The sequence below is a fragment of the Mastigoproctus giganteus genome, chromosome 9 (assembly GCF_048544385.1).
Source record: "Mastigoproctus giganteus isolate SK-2022 chromosome 9, ASM4854438v1, whole genome shotgun sequence".
Lineage (NCBI taxonomy): Eukaryota > Metazoa > Arthropoda > Arachnida > Uropygi > Thelyphonidae > Mastigoproctus > Mastigoproctus giganteus.
The window spans coordinates 91,252,935-91,269,162 of record NC_143583.1 but is presented as its reverse complement, the minus strand read 5'-3'; the positions used below and the strand labels follow the sequence as shown (position 1 = coordinate 91,269,162).

Genomic DNA, 16,228 nt, shown 5'->3' with positions numbered 1-16,228 from the left:
CAGATGGAAGTCTGTTCCAGCAATCAACTACTCACTGGCTAAAGGCAAACTTCCACACATCTATTCTACAACTCTGTTTACTCAATCTGAATCTATGCCCCCTCAGGCAAACAGAAAAATCGATAATAGAACACACGCAATTTACAGAAATAATATATACGGCGCAATAGGGTCTAAGTCGCTGATCCTTCTAAAACCCTGCAACAAGATGACGTGATTTTCTCATCCATGAGTACAGCAGCTTGCCACTTGTTACTTCAGTCTTCGACCGCATTCGAGTATAGGAATTCGTAGAGGCTTCTTCAATCGGGTTAGCTTAGGTTGCCAATCTCAGGCGGAGGAAGTAGGCAGGGTTTTCATTCCCCTGTTTTCTGAGTTTTTCACGTGCCACTAACAGACAATCGTAGTGACAGAATACCCAACAAACCGTATGACACAGACTGTTGTTTATAATAGTGTACCTGATTCTCCAAAAATTCATAAGAAAAACTTAAAACTATAATCTACTGAGTTGATTAAATTTACGGTTACGGTTAAGTAACTAATTGATTTAGTATAGTAGAATGATTATTTATTCATTATAATATCTGAAAGTGATAGCATCCACTAAATCACTCAAGTTGGTACTGGATGATTTGAGAATAGAACTCCTCCATTACTGTTATCCATACGCAGCCAGAGGCAACCTGTCAACTCAGTGATAGGGAATATGATAACATGCCTTCATGATTTCATTTAGCGTTTGTTGTACTACAAGCAACAGAGCGGAATTCTACGCCTTCGAAAACTATTGTGTCTTTATCGCTTCACGCCTATTATCACAATGTAAAGCACAGGTTTGCTGACTCATTCTACTACTACTGTTATGCCTACTGGGCTTTTTCCTTCCGCCAGTAAGACAGCAAGATAACGGATTAAACCCCACCATTCTGACCCAGTAATTACATGAACAGGTTGCGTAGTAGTTCAGAAAATATTAAACGTGTTTGATGCTGGCACAAACCATTTCATAGCAGAAGTTTTCTTCTTACTTTTAGGTCCTTATTTCTGCTCGTTATAAACATCAACTGGATAATTTTATTATCGATGAAGGAAGTTACGAAATGAAGACCGGACGATTTTTATGGATAGTTAGTCCCTGAACTCACTGTGATGAAGAAAACTTTTTTATTTTTGTTGCTCAGAGCAAAACTGTAAATACAACTAATGAGCTTTCGGCTGGGAGGCAGCCTTCTTCAGATTGAATACATGAATGGCAGTTGGAATAGAGATGTGCACTGCCAGGATGGTGCGTGAGGCGCGTGGTTAATTGTTTGATGCTTGTGGCTGTGACATATCGTGGTGACGTGGCCAGCGTTTGTCTATGGATAGAATTACTGCCTCTGTGATGGGGTTAACTTGGCAACCACTGTTCCTGTTTAAGGAGGCATCCGAGCATTTTATATTTAACGATTCCAACCAGGTGCGCTTTAGGTAATGGTGGGACCTGTCCACAACCACGACATCGCGGTGTGGGTCGATGTCGTGGCGGGTTGTCCAGACATGCTCGGCGATAGCTGAGTGTTCTATATCTGCCAAGCGGATCGCCCTTTTATGTTCTGAGAGACGTTTCTCGAGTCGACGTCCAGTCTCTCCAAAGTAGCAGCTGGTGCAGTCACGGCAAGAGATGCGGTAGACCAAACCGCTCTGTAGAAGAGTGGGGATGGGTGTTTTTACGTTGGAGATAAGAGAACGCAGTTTCTTGCCTGGGTAGAGAACGCAGTTTCTTGCCTGCGCGAGTAGCAAACACACGCGCCTGGACACACTCCAGCTCCGCAGATGAAAGACGCAAAGAGATCACCAGAGTCAAAGTAGACCTTACGAGGTGTGGCTATCCCATCGACGTCTTTGACAGGTGTGATCTACAGGCACGCGACAACGTGACGACCAACAACAACGCCAACAGGGACGAGTCATCCACGAGGGCATTTATCCCATACTACCCCAACCTGTCACAACAGATCGGTAGAATTCTAAAATCATATGGGATAAAGTGCATCCAACTCCCAGGCAAGAAACTGCGTTCTCTTATCTCCAACGTAAAAACACCCATCCCCACTCTTCTACAGAGCGGTTTGGTCTACCGCATCTCTTGCCGTGACTGCACCAGCTGCTACTTTGGAGAGACTGGACGTCGACTCGAGAAACGTCTCTCAGAACATAAAAGGGCGATCCGCTTGGCAGATATAGAACACTCAGCTATCGCCGAGCATGTCTGGACAACCCGCCACGACATCGACCCACACCGCGATGTCGTGGTTGTGGACAGGTCCCACCATTACCTAAAGCGCACCTGGTTGGAATCGTTAAATATAAAATGCTCGGATGCCTCCTTAAACAGGAGCAGTGGTTGCCAAGTTAACCCCATCACAGAGGCAGTAATTCTATCCATAGACAAACGCTGGCCACGTCACCACGATATGTCACAGCCACAAGCATCAAACAATTAACCACGCGCCTCACGCACCATCCTGGCAGTGCACATCTCTATTCCAACTGCCATTCATGTATTCAATCTGAAGAAGGCTGCCTCCCAGCCGAAAGCTCATTAGTTGTATTTACAGTTTTGCTCTGAGCAACAAAAATAAAAAAGTTTTCGTAATGAATCCAGAGCACGTAGGCCTTTTTTACTATGTGATGAAGAATTCAAGTTGACAAATTCCCCTGTGGTTTAGATTTAATACATCAAATGATATAAATATTTTTTCGAGTTGGAAAAATTGTTACAATTGCTGTTTTTTTCACATCGAGTGGAATAATTACAGACCAGTTAGTTTAACTTCTGTTCCGGGTAAAATAATAGAGTCACTGGTTAAAGATGCATTGCAGGATCATCTAGACAAGACTGCAGCAATAATTCAGACACAGCATGGGTTTGTTAAGGGAAAGTCTTGTCTGACAAATTTGATTGGTTATTATGATGTGGTCACAAAGGAACTGGATGCAAAAAATAATTTTGATATCATATACTTGGATTTCAGGAAAGCTTTTGACACTGTTGCGCATGGAAGACTACTGTACAAATTGGAACAGAATGGCATTAAGGGTAAGTTGCTACAATGGATAAAAGGATGGTTAAGTGGGAGAAGACAGAGGGTGGTAATCAATGGGTGCTGCTCTTCGTGGACTAATGTTATTAGTGGAGTCCCACAGGGTTCGGTGTTGGGTCCACTGTTGTTTTGTATATTTATCAATGATATTGATGAAGGTATATCAGGCTTAATGTCGAAGTTTGCAGATGACACGAAGGTTGGCAGGGTTGTTAATGACAGTAATGGCAGTGTGCTACTGCAACAGGATCTAGATAATTTGGGCAGATGGGCTAAGAAGTGGCAACTGAAGTTTAACCTTGACAAATGCAAAGTACTGCATATGGGTAGAAGTAACCCCCAGAGAAACGTACCACCTGTGTGGTACTACACTTAAGGTGGTAGAAAATGAAAAAGACCTGGGAGTAATTGTGCAGTCAGATATGAAGTTTTCTGAGCAATGTAGACAGGCTGCTAGGGCAGGTCATGGGGTTTTGTCAATGATATATACGAATTTTGCTAGCAGGGAAAAGGAGGTGATTGTCCCTCTGTATAAGGCAATGGTCAGGCCACGCCTTGAGTACTGCGTACAGGTCTGGAGGCCTCATTTTAGGAAGGATGTAGATTTGCTTGAGCGTGTACAGAGAAGAGCAACACGATTGGCGAGGGGAATGAAGGGATCCTCTTACCAAGAGAGGCTTAAGTTCTGCAAATTGCAGTGGCTGGAGACTAGGCACCTGCGCGGTGATCTGATTGAGGTCTATAAGGCCTTGAATGGGTTGAGCACGCTGAATTCTGATGGGATCCTCCCACTTGTTCAGAATACGAACCTACGGGGACATAAGTTCAAATTAAGAAAGGATAGATGTAGAATAGATGTGCGGAAATTTGCCTTTAGCCAGCGGGTGGTTAATTGCTGGAACAAACTTCCATCTGTCGTTGTGGAAGTTGATAGGTTAAATAAATTTAAGGAGGAACTGGACAGGCAATTGGAGGGTATGGTGTGATTTTTTTTTTTTTTTTTTGGCTGATGCTGCATAAGCTGCTACACTTGCTTTCTTGCATCAAGTGCCACTACTACTACTACTACTACTAATAGCATCCACTCGATGTGAAAAAAAACCGCAATTTTAACAATTCTATTCCACGCCCATTCTGAATAGTTGTGATGCTATTCAGAATGGGCGTGGGGGATTTTTATGAGCTTTGTTTTCATGCCCCGTTGAGGAAATCAGTGAAGATTAGCTTTATTATTATTATTATTTTTTTTTATTTGAATTCTTCTCTCCTGAAAAACTCGGGTTTTTCATTTTGCAAAACTGGCAAACCGACTGCATTATACTCCCAATTTATAGACGCAGTAAACCGATGCCTCACGGACTTAGTTGTCTTGGGGGAAAATATTAAATAGACAAAAACAGAACTCGGAATAGACTGGAGAGACGGTCCGATAATCCATATACTGTATACTGTATTTGGTTAGTAAAAATAAAATATTTTTTTAATGAGCCCTCCATTTCGACTCCCGAAACAAAGAAATTTAATGCATTTTCAAATTCCAGAAGAAACACAAAACACTTGGTTGGCTAGGTATTGAGTATACTGGCGTAGCTACTGTATAGCAAAAGTAGGCAAAGCCTAGGGGCCCTACTTCACCAGAGCCCATAAACAGATGCAAGTAGGGGTCGCCCCTACTACGCTAGGGCCTATAGACAGACGCAACATATAATGAAAATATTTTTCTCATTGAGCTTCTCAACAATGTTATACATCTAGAATAAGGAAGGAATTCTTTTTATATCTTATCGCCAAAATATAACAAACCCAGCGGCAGCAGTCTTTAATTTGCTTTTACAAATGTAACTTTGTAGAGTGATCAGACACCCGTTCGGTTCATATAAGTTTATGGTGTTCGGGATTCCCCAACTTGATAGGAGGATAGGGAGAATAGGCCCCACGTATACGAACATCTAGCCATATACGGTGGTCAAAAGTTGTTAGTTGATTAATTTCAATTAAAGTTTGTTCAAGTTCAAGTCATTATCAAAACAGCAATTGACATACAAAAACGTATTTGTTTATTATTGCTATTTTTATTTAAAATATAAAGTTTAAAATTAAAGTAATAAAATTTTTAGTTAAAAATCGATGAAAAGAAAAAGGGAAAGGGTGGAGCCCAAAAAAAGAACAATGAAGAAAGCAAAAAAACAAGCAGTCAATAAATTACTTAAATTAGATAATTTCTTTACAAAACACAGTAATGAATTATGTCCAGAAGAAGGTAAAGAAAAGACCAGTATTGAATCGGAAAATGCGGAAAAGAATGCTGCTGGTGTAAATATATCTGCGGATCTTTTAAATCAAGCAGGGTCATCAAGCGAAAACTTCAGCAATAATAGATATGCCTTCGTCGGAAATTAGTGTTGAACGCACTGCATCGTTTATTCCATCAAGCGATCTTGGAGAATACGTGGACATCAACATTTCCGATGAAACAAAAAGAAACATTATGAGTTTGTCATCTCCGAGACCTAAAGGACCATTTCCAAGGGATCCTGAACAACAAAATAGAAGTTTTAGTGATACGTACTACTATTCTATGTATGGTCCAGTTCCTCGTTTGCGGCTGTGCTACTCCGGACTATGAGATTGGAAAAATCTATCTTTTCGGATAAAAACTCAGTGTTTCTCAACATCATATCGAGGCATATGCTATACATGAAATGTGACAAAGAACGCAACGATCGATAAAGATCTTGAGGAACAAGTAAGATACAGATCCTCATTTTGGAAAATGGTACTAGAACGGTTATTTCGGATAACGCTTATATTGGCTAAAAATTCTTTAGCATTTCGCGGTGATCGGAAGTATTTTTTTTTTTTATCGCAAGTCTGTTTACTTTCCTACTATGATGACGTAATGAAATAAATTAACTGATTCAGTAACTTATTTAAACTCCACTGTCCAAAATGAGTTAATATAATGTGTTACACTCAAAATTAATTCAGCGCCATTCTATTCACTAATTTTGGATACTACTCAAGATCTCACAAAAAAAAAGATCGATTAAGTGTTATTGTACGACATATTCACATAATTCGTGACGAAAATGAAAAATTCAAAGATTTTGAAATTTGTGAAACGTTTTTAGGATTCTATGACATGAATGATCATTCGTCAGAAATGATGACGGATAATATAATAAAAATATTACATAAACTAAATATTTCCATTGAAAAATGTCGTGGTCAGGGATATGATGGCGCTAATGCCACGAGTGGGGTTTATAATGGTGTGCAGTCACGCATTAAAAGGATCCAATCAAACGCAGAGTACATTCATTGTGCAAGTCACAAATTAAATTTAGTTATTAACGATAGCGTAAATTGTAATAACGTTTCATCATTTTTCGACATTCTTCAAATTTTGTATAATTTTTTTGGAAATAGTACAAAAAGATGGGTTCTTCTAAATTTACTGGGAAATCTGAAGTTACATTTAAAAAACGCAACCTACTGGCTGGTCTGCTAGATTACAGTCAATAACAGCTGTGAAAGTTCGTTTTGCAGATATTATAAAAGCTTTGAAAGAAGAGAATCTTAAGTGAGTGCGAAAATCTCATTAAAAAAAAAAAGTGCAGGAGCAGCAGTGCATAGCACACGCTTCTTGATTAGACCGGGGTTCCAGCCCTTGACCACCAAATACGGAGGATGCGGAAAGGTCAGGGAATGACCACCGCATATCCCTGGAGCAATATAGCCTTAGTTGCTAATGCTCCTAAAAACAAATAACAACAACAACATAAAAAAAGTATTCATCTGTACTCGCCCTCCCCAACTGCTGATTCAATATTGTAATTTAATCACACTTATTAAACAAGATTTAGCAGCAGACATGTCTATCAGACAATTTTTTATTTGACTTTTCAGAAATTTTTACTTTATTTATGTTATTTTTTACCCTGCCAGCAGCCTCTGCCAAAAGAAGATCATTTAGTAAATTACAAATAATAAAAGATTATAAAAGAATGCTATTGGTCAAAGTAGACTGTGTAATCTTGGCTATTGAGCATAAATATGGCAGTAAAATGGATTTTATTAATGATTTTGCAAATGTAAAAGCGCTAAAAGTAACATTTTAACTCTTTTCATAAATTTATTTTCTGTAGTATAATTTTTTATGTTTGTCAAATTGTATTTAATAAGTAGTATCATATTGTAATAATAATTTTCATATTTTTGATGTTTGTAAAATTATAAAGAAATCGTAAATAAAATACATATTTATGTTATTAAAATGATTCAACATTTTTTTTTAATATTATACCTAATTAAAATTTATTTTAATAAAAATAAGGGGCCCAAAAAATCAGCCACAATCTGTCTTTGCAATTACAATATTTAAAAATGTAAAAACTAGCTACACTCTTCTTTGTAGACTGGTGTCCACAATGACTCTCATTGACAGATCTAAGCTGTTGGAGGAATCATCTTTCCTTTCCTAACCTTAAGTAGTCTTTGTTAACTACTCAGAGAGGTTATAATATTTCCAGTGTTATGATTTAGAGACTGGGATTAGGTGGACATTTCTGGTGTGGACCAGTTAGATTTAGATTGATTCTGTACTGCTAATCTATTCAGATTTCATTATTGACGGGTATTCGATTTTTTTTATACTCTCTGCAATTGTTATATCTACCCACAGAGAATATTTGTGGGTCTTCCAGTTTAAAGTGGCTTGTCTATGTCCCGGACTGGTAGAATACTTTGGAACTTTGGAGATAATTCAGTCAGATGCTTTTTTGGGTTCTTCTTTTCTTTTCTTTCATCTTTTATATGCAGATTGGGAAATTTGCGAAGGTCAGCCACAAAATATTGTGGCTGACCTTCGCAAACTGCCCAGTATACTGAGCTCACAAAGCCTGTATCCTGATTGTGACAATGATCAACTTTTTAGGTACTTTTGGCCTCCGAAATAAGTGTCAATCTTATTTCATGCAGTTCAAGCTAAGGAATTATGATATCCAGTATGCATAGTACGTTGATGTATTTGGTTTGGTTTCGCAGACCTGGTAGGAGCATGGAACACGGTTGCTTAGTTTTGGTAATGATTCTGTAGAAGTATGCAATTCCTGTAGATCATAGGCAATTCCTGTTCCAAATCTGGTGCTGGGCAAGTTCTCTGAGCTTTTCTCTGTTTAAAGCCTTTTACTGTGGCTGCTGCTGTGCTGTGTGGGTGGTTGGACTTAATTCAATAAGCTATTGGTGTCCATGGGTTTCGATAGGCTGTAATACTTCTGGGGTTGTGTAGAGCCTAATGTCTGAAAATGGGAGGGAGCCATTATTTTCAATTTCAAGTGTAAATTTAATTTTTTGGTGACAGCTGCTCATATGGGCAAACAGGTCTTTCAACCTCTTCAAGCCATGGCCGAAGATCAATAGAACTTGGTCTATAAATCTAACCTATGGTTTTTGGAGAGGTGGAGTGGTTGGTTAGGGTGGAATTATCAAAATTAGATAAGAAGGGAAAAAATTATTATATTAGGGTCACCCATAATTCATTACATAAACATAAATCGAAGTCCCTCATTGGAATACTAAGAATCTGGTCACTTTAAGTTTAATGTTCCAGTAATTGGTTCCAAATTAAGGTTAGAGAACGAGATGGCTCTGGATATATGAATAGTTTCCTTGCTAGCTTGTTCATCCCCTCATCGGCCAAATTCAAGGCTCATGAACTGTCGAAACAGATGTTCAAATGGTTGACGCATACATGACTATCGGAACAAGACTGGATGATTCATAGTGCTTTCCTTAAACATGTTTTATTTCCTGATTCATAGTACTCCTTAAACATGTTTTTATTCTTTTTAATGTTGAATGGCAGCGTTCGGCCTCTGAAGTAGTCATCGGAATGGTCAAAAGAACTTTTATGAGTTTTGTAAGTTCACCAAGAACTTCAGCTAGATTATTTTCTCAGATAAATTTCAGCAAGTCAGTTAATTTGCAGTAATTGTGTAGATCATGTCTGCTATAGAAAACTTGTAATTCTGTAAGAAGTTTTTCTCTTTCAATCATGGGATATGCCTCAGTAGTCTCCCATACCTCTTCCATGGGCATTTTCGTACAAAATATAACAAAGTTCTCCTTGTTGAACAATTTAACAGCAATTAATTGCTTTGTAAAAGAATATCTCTCATCTATGTCGACACTTATATAGTCGCATACTTCCTTTGCTTCAACATGAGTGTTTTTGAAGGATTTTCACAGTACATTGAATTCCTGATTTTTAGAATGGCGTTCTTAAAGTTTCCTATATATTCCTGTATTTTAACTGCCTCAGTTTCTTGAGATTGCATTTGATTATAAATAACTTCCACGTGAGGCATTATCTGATGGGAAAGTTCTAATCAGACTCGAATTTTTCATTACTCAAGGTGTGCAAAATTCCAGTTGCTTCTGAAATCATCTTATCTGCATTTGCTGTTGCTTGTAGTTCCTCCATGCACTTTTTTGTAAACACTGTTCACGGTGTGTATATTGAAGTTCCATCTTGTAGGGGAAGGTCGGGCAACACGGCTGTCAATATGCTTTCTGAGAAAAGAGAGACGCTGTGGTGATCTTGAGAAAAATGTTGGTATCGACATGAGGTCCGAAAAGAATATTCTTGAATCTCGGGTATTACTTGCTGCATTTCTCATCATCAGATTCAGTTGGTGTGCATAGCAGTGAATAAAATGTGCATTTTTGTACACTTCTTTTATTTTAGCCTGAACTCTCCCTTTCTTGCCTTTCATCACATTTGTGCCATAAAATGTCTGAACAACCAGTTTTTGAGTATTTCCTTCGAGGATTATGTCTAACTGATCTAGAATGAACTGCAATATCCTGTCTGCATTTGGTTTTCAGGAGTGAAAAAGCCCCAAAAACACTCAAAAATGTCTTCACCATTCAGTTCATATCTCAGAACAATTACCATTTGTATATGTTCTGAAATATCTGTTGTGTCATCAGCCATGACAGCTACGAATGAAGCTTCTTTAATTTCTCTTTTTATTTCATCCTGGCATATTTGCAGCTAACAGTCAAGAATATCATTCTGAATAGTTTTTGAAATGCCTTTAAATGCTACATTACTTTCTAAGTGGTTCTTTAAATTGGAATCTAATGTACAGGAGAAATTTATTAGTCCTCTGAATACTCCTGGATTTTTAGAATCATCTTTTTCGTCATGTCCACGTAAAGGAATTTCAAACTGTCCACAAAATTTAATGCAGTCTATTATTTTAGATAATACCTCACAATTCTTGGCAACTTTTCTGTTATGTTTGCAGATCGAAAGTCTGTAGACCTCACCAAGCTGTTCTTTAATATTCACGTTTCCTAAAAGTGATAGTGAAATCACATTATCAGTATGTTTCTTCGAACTCTCATGTTTTAGTTTTTTCTTTCATTCTGTTTATATTTGTAAAGCCACTTTTTGTCCACGTTAAGTCACCTCCGAAGAGTAAACATGGAAAACAAAACAATGCATTTTAACTTCACAACCACAAAGCCAACTTTTCCTTTGGTACCATTCAGTTTTAAAACTGCGATGTATTTCTTATTATTACTTATTCCCCACCGAGAAATTCGAATATTTGGTGTGGGGCTGCCTTCTTTTTTTAATCGCATTTTTTTCTTGGAGAGAGAATTGTGAAAAACTAAGTTGCTGAAGTTTATTCACTGTCACACGATTTACTTCATGGGGAAGCATGGAGCCCATGATCGAATCAAAATTTCACAAAATCGTGTGTCGTAGAAATAATGTTTTACGTACACATTACCTCATAATATAACTTCAACTTACCAAGTTCCAAGCTCAATTTGCAATTAAGCTGTAATCACATAATTACGCTGTTGAACATTGAATATTGACTTAACACTGATATTATTTAGTTACTTAATGGGAATTTGGACGAATAACAAAAAGACACCGACATTGTGGCTACACACCCATCATGGTCAACGATGAAATCTGCACTGCATGCTTTACAGTGACTTTGATTCATTTCATCTATAAAAAATGTATATTGCCAAGTTGTCAATGTCAACCAACTACCAGATATTCACCGGAATGCAAAATGTGTCACTGTCTGGCATACAGTGAGGCCTACAGTTAATTAAACTTCAAAGTTGGAAATGATTTCATGTTTTTATTCGTTTAATGTTGAAATGATTACTGGAAATAGAGGATGCGCATACTATATGCGGGTCCTGTTAATAAAAATATTCATTGCGCATTGCATTGTTCTTCACAAAATTTCATATAACTCTGTTCACTGTATATCTAAATTTAATTAGCTGGGAGGGGGGGGGGTTGCAGTGCTTATGAACTAGCCACCCCTGGTTGAATGTTAGATTCTCATCCCATCACCTTGTCAAGACAATGGTGTGCAAACTGGGAATAGCTTCGCTAATTCATTATGTTAAATGCGAGTGCACATTTGCTGATTCAATATGCATTACAGTACTTGTAAATTGTGGAGATCTATATGTTCTGTGGTAATCCATTATTTTAGAGTTACAGCATGACAGCATTGGAGTGCTTCAGCTCCGAATTATTAGGGAACCTGTGATTGCAACCTGTTATTCTGACAGAGGTATTACTCAGTGGTGCAGCTACCATGTAGGCAGGCAAGGCAATTGCCTCCAGGCCCTTTAAGGGCCCCGGCGTCTTTGGCTGTCTCCTGTTTTTGCAATTTTCATTAATTAAGTAGAGGCCCGAACATGTTCCTTGCCTCCGGGCCCAAAAAAGAGTAGCTACGCTACTGGTATTACTCACTCTATTTCCCTTTTCTAGGTGAGAAATTTGAACTTGCTATTCGGAGCTCATGTGTTGAATACCCCAAAATGATGTGTATAAGATATTTGCAGTATTTTCAGTAAGAAAGAAAGAAAGAAAGAAAAAAATATCACTGCTATAACAGGCCACCGTAGCCAATTGTTCAGGAACGAGGGTGCATAACTACACGTGCCTTGAGTGACACGAGTTCAAGCCTGTGAATGCTAAAAAAGGTGCTGTTTATTATATTATCTCTACCTTGTCAACTCCTCTGGCCATATGGTCGTCCTGAAGTATAAACAGAAAATTTATTTGATTATAAGCGATGCACACAACGCAAGAAATTTAATGAAATTAAGAAGAAAGGGAAGTGTGGATATGTATTCTCTTATTAAAGCGGCACTGAAGATAACCTTCATAATCTGCCTTATATTTGGATTGTAAAAGTATCTACAGTGCTGCTGTAACAAGTAGAGTGCCACCCCTCCGGGTTTGACTCATTGTGTGCGGGCTCCGGGTTTAGTTATTAATTCTCTATGTTTGATTCAAAGAAAGGAAATCAAAACTGTTTCCTATTGCGAGCAACAGGAAATGGAAAGTGTTTGCTTTTTTTTTTTTTTTTTTTTTCAACTGTTGCTGTATAAGCTTGCTTTCTTGCATCATTTGCCACTGCTACTATAGTAAAGTGCAGCCATTATCAACCCACTGCAGGATGGAAGCCTCCTCAACAATTCATGCTGCTACTATTATTACCACCTAATAATAAATCCCTTACACACATCGGGGGAATTTAACAAGCAAGCTCTGAATAACAAGTTTAAATTCCTAGCTTAGCAAATATAAACTAAAAATAATAATGTTAAAAGTATATAAAAAAAAACAATTAATTTTTTTTTTTGAATTACTGAAAGTGTATTGTAAAGCATAGCAATAGGGCAAACATATGAGCAACATGCATTCTCTGTCAGAATAACCAAGTTAGAATTACTGGCTCAATCATAGGTTGGAGCTGAAGTGCTCCGATCCTGTGGCAGTATGACTGTCCATATGGATGATGCCACCATAGCTATAATATTTCACACCATAATAATTGATTTTAATTGATGAATTAAATTCCAGTTTTATTTTTCATTGATTAATTCCAGTTTAATTAATCAATTAAATTATTAATTTAATACAATTGATTTTCCATTCTCTTTTTTGTTTTCCTTTTATTTCACTCACTTTGCTTTGCAGGAAATATATAGAAGGTGAACACCAAGTGAAATAGCAGGTTTATACACTGAAATAGCAGACTTTTTTATTTGCAGTATTAGTTTAACAAATTGACATAAATTTATAAAACAAACTTTATTTAACAGTATAAATAATGTAGTTTTAGTTTTTAAAAATTGGTGGGGTAAGTGTTCTCCCTTGTTTTGTTGTGCAGCTTTCCAGTGTATGCTGAAAATGTTCTGTGATAGAACGTAACAAGTTTTCATCAATTACTCTGATTTCCTGTGGAATCTTCTCTTTTAATTCAATGATAACAATTGGTGCAATGAATTCAACTGGTTACACCAGGCACTTGAAAAAATGAGAATTGCATGACAATGCACCTGCCCATTCTATATTAATTGTTCAAAGAGTTATTTTGCAGAAAGGGGTTACTGAGATCAGTGCTCCCCTTCCATCCTCTAGATTTGGTTTTGGTTGACTTTTTCTCTTTCCAAAGTTTAAAATGTGAAGAGTAGAAGAAAACGATTTCATAGCATCAAAAATATCTAACAGAATGTGACTGACTACTCAAGAAGATAACTTTGGAGTAAATTCAAGAATGCTTTCAAAGATTAAAAGAGGTATAACAAGTCCCAAGGGGACTATTTTGAATGATATTCATAATACATTCTTTTTCTGAACATTTTTTTTTTCCAGAATTTTTATCTGAAGAAATGATATTCATAAGTTCATACTTAAGATTTTTCAAATTCAATACATATAGAATTTAAACTACCTTGCTTGCATTATGAGAATTGTCATTGGGGATACTTCTAGGGACTTTTCATGGATTCAAATATTCCTAGATTTGTCTCTAAATTAGAGGTAGACCTAAGTATGTGTGTGTGCTCAGGAAAAGATACTAGATATGTGCCCTGATTGATGTAGCTGAACAAGCCAGTATGCTCCAGGTTCATCTTGAGAGAGAGAGCACATCACAGTGTGCATCAGTTTATGAGAATTGGACAGGTACATCTCAGGACTTGTCCCTTGGTACAAGTATACTTAACTATGTCTTTATGCTAGGACATCAAATTTTAACGACTTTTGGCTTTGGCACCACTTAAGAATGCAAACTTGACTCTGTGTTTCTGGTGGCAGCTCTCTGCAAAAAGTAAAGAAATACTGATTTAATTGATTGCAGACCCTGATACGGTAGAATGAAAATGAAAATAAAACCTACTCTGCTGATTATTATTTTAAAATTTTATTAAATAAATATTAAATATTTTTTTAATTCTGAAACTTTCTGAGAAATTTCCAAAAAAAAAATCCCCAAGAATTGAAAATTATATTATTATTAGTTTTTCCTGGGAACAGGATTAGAAATTCCTAGTTTCCACCAATTGTTTTATAACCTAATTTTGTTCACTATTTTTATAGCATATGTTTTCTAAATATAGGATTAATGATCGAGTGATCAGCGCAAATGGAATTTCCTTGGAAAATGTCGATTATGCTACTGCTGTTCAAGTTTTGAGAGAATGTGGGAACACTGTAAATCTTGTAAGTTGGGAGATTAAATAAGATAATGTATTTTATTTTATTTGTTCTTAAATTCCTTAAATTTAAATTCCTTAATATGTATACTATGCTACCAAAAATCAAATCAACAAAAATTAAGCATTGTCTGTGTTGGTTAATAGAATATTAATACTACATCACTAAGACATTTCACTGCATATGATATACAGGTTTTATTTGGAAGATGCTCCCAGTATGTAGGATTACCAATTTACTCACTTTATACCACCATCTATTGAGATTAAGAGAAATTAATTTTGGAATCAGTTAAAAAGTATATAAAAGCTTGTTGTGACAATCTTGTCTCTTCTGTAGTGTCAATGGTGTGAGGGGAGGGAAGATCTAAATAGGCATTCTCTTTCCCTGTTGTAGCCATTGACAGACCCCAGGAGTTAAGCTATTGAAATAGGCACCCTAGTTTTATTATTGCTAGCTCCAGACTGGTGATACTGGTGCGAAACAGCCTGTCATAGCTCAACAACCCAATGGTAGAAATTAATAGATTATCTAGTGGTTGCTTAGGACAACTCAGTTCTCCTATAGTATTACAGGAAATACTAGAAGTAGATGAGTGTGATGTTGATAGTAGTGTCCACAATTACCATCATTCTAGGATCAACTTATTCAGTTGTGTTTACTTGATATGTAAACCCCTAACCTTCTTGAATGATTTAACTTCCCATATAAGGCTTGATTCACTTCCACTCTTATCTTGATTGCAGCCTCATGTATCATCAACACTTCATAATAAGGCACCACAGTTGGACTGGTTACTCAGCATGTGTGTTTCTGTAGCTGAGTGAAATATCAGTTATTCTTATAAGTAATAATTAATGAATCCTTAATAATTAATTACTTAATTATAATGAAGAGGGTAATGGCGCCTCTGTAGCCAGGTGGGCAGGAGCAGTAGTGCATAGCACACGCTTCTTGATTAGATCAGGGTTCGAGCCCGTACCCACCAAATACAGAGGATGCGGCAGGTCAGGGAATGACCACCGCATATTCCCAGCCCAGATAAAGTGTGAGGGTTGGTGTCAGGAAGGGCATCCGGCCATAAAAATTGCATGCCAAAACAATAAAAACGCCAACCCCCCATATAATAATGGGAAAAGGTGAGGACAAAAAAAAATAAAATAAAAATAAAGTAATGAAGAGTAATAAAGTATTGAACACAACACATTTTTGATAGAACATTGTAATTGTACACAACCCTAGTCATTCCTGGTCATGTTTGTTCTTCAAAGTTCCATTTTGTTTGTCTAGACTCTAGAGTATAGTTTGCTAAATGGAGCAAACCCACAATTTTTGAGTGGACTGCCTGGCTTTTATGGCACTCTCACCAAGAGTGAGCAAAATCATTAAAAAAATTATAATAATACATATTTAGGCATGTAACATCTTTTTCCCTCAATGGCAGTAAGAGCTAGAAATGGAACCATTGACTCTTAAGGCGGAAACATTTTCAGCATACTATTATCAGGTCACGGGACTCTCATCATGTCACTGTTTAGTGTAAACTGTGAAGTCAGTAGGAGAAGAAACATCACTGTAA

At 37.1% G+C, this 16,228-nt stretch overlaps 1 protein-coding gene across 1 annotated transcript in view; it reads left to right on the top strand.

Annotated features, from left to right (window-relative positions):
- The window catches only part of LOC150080537 (tight junction protein 1-like), a 489,733-nt gene that overhangs the window by 221,116 nt on the left and 252,389 nt on the right, over nt 1-16,228 (top strand). Inside the window, exon 6 of the mRNA XM_090380724.1 lies at nt 14,553-14,655. Within this exon, the coding sequence (XP_090236850.1) occupies nt 14,553-14,655 (103 nt within the window). The remainder of the gene's footprint in view (nt 1-14,552; nt 14,656-16,228) is intronic.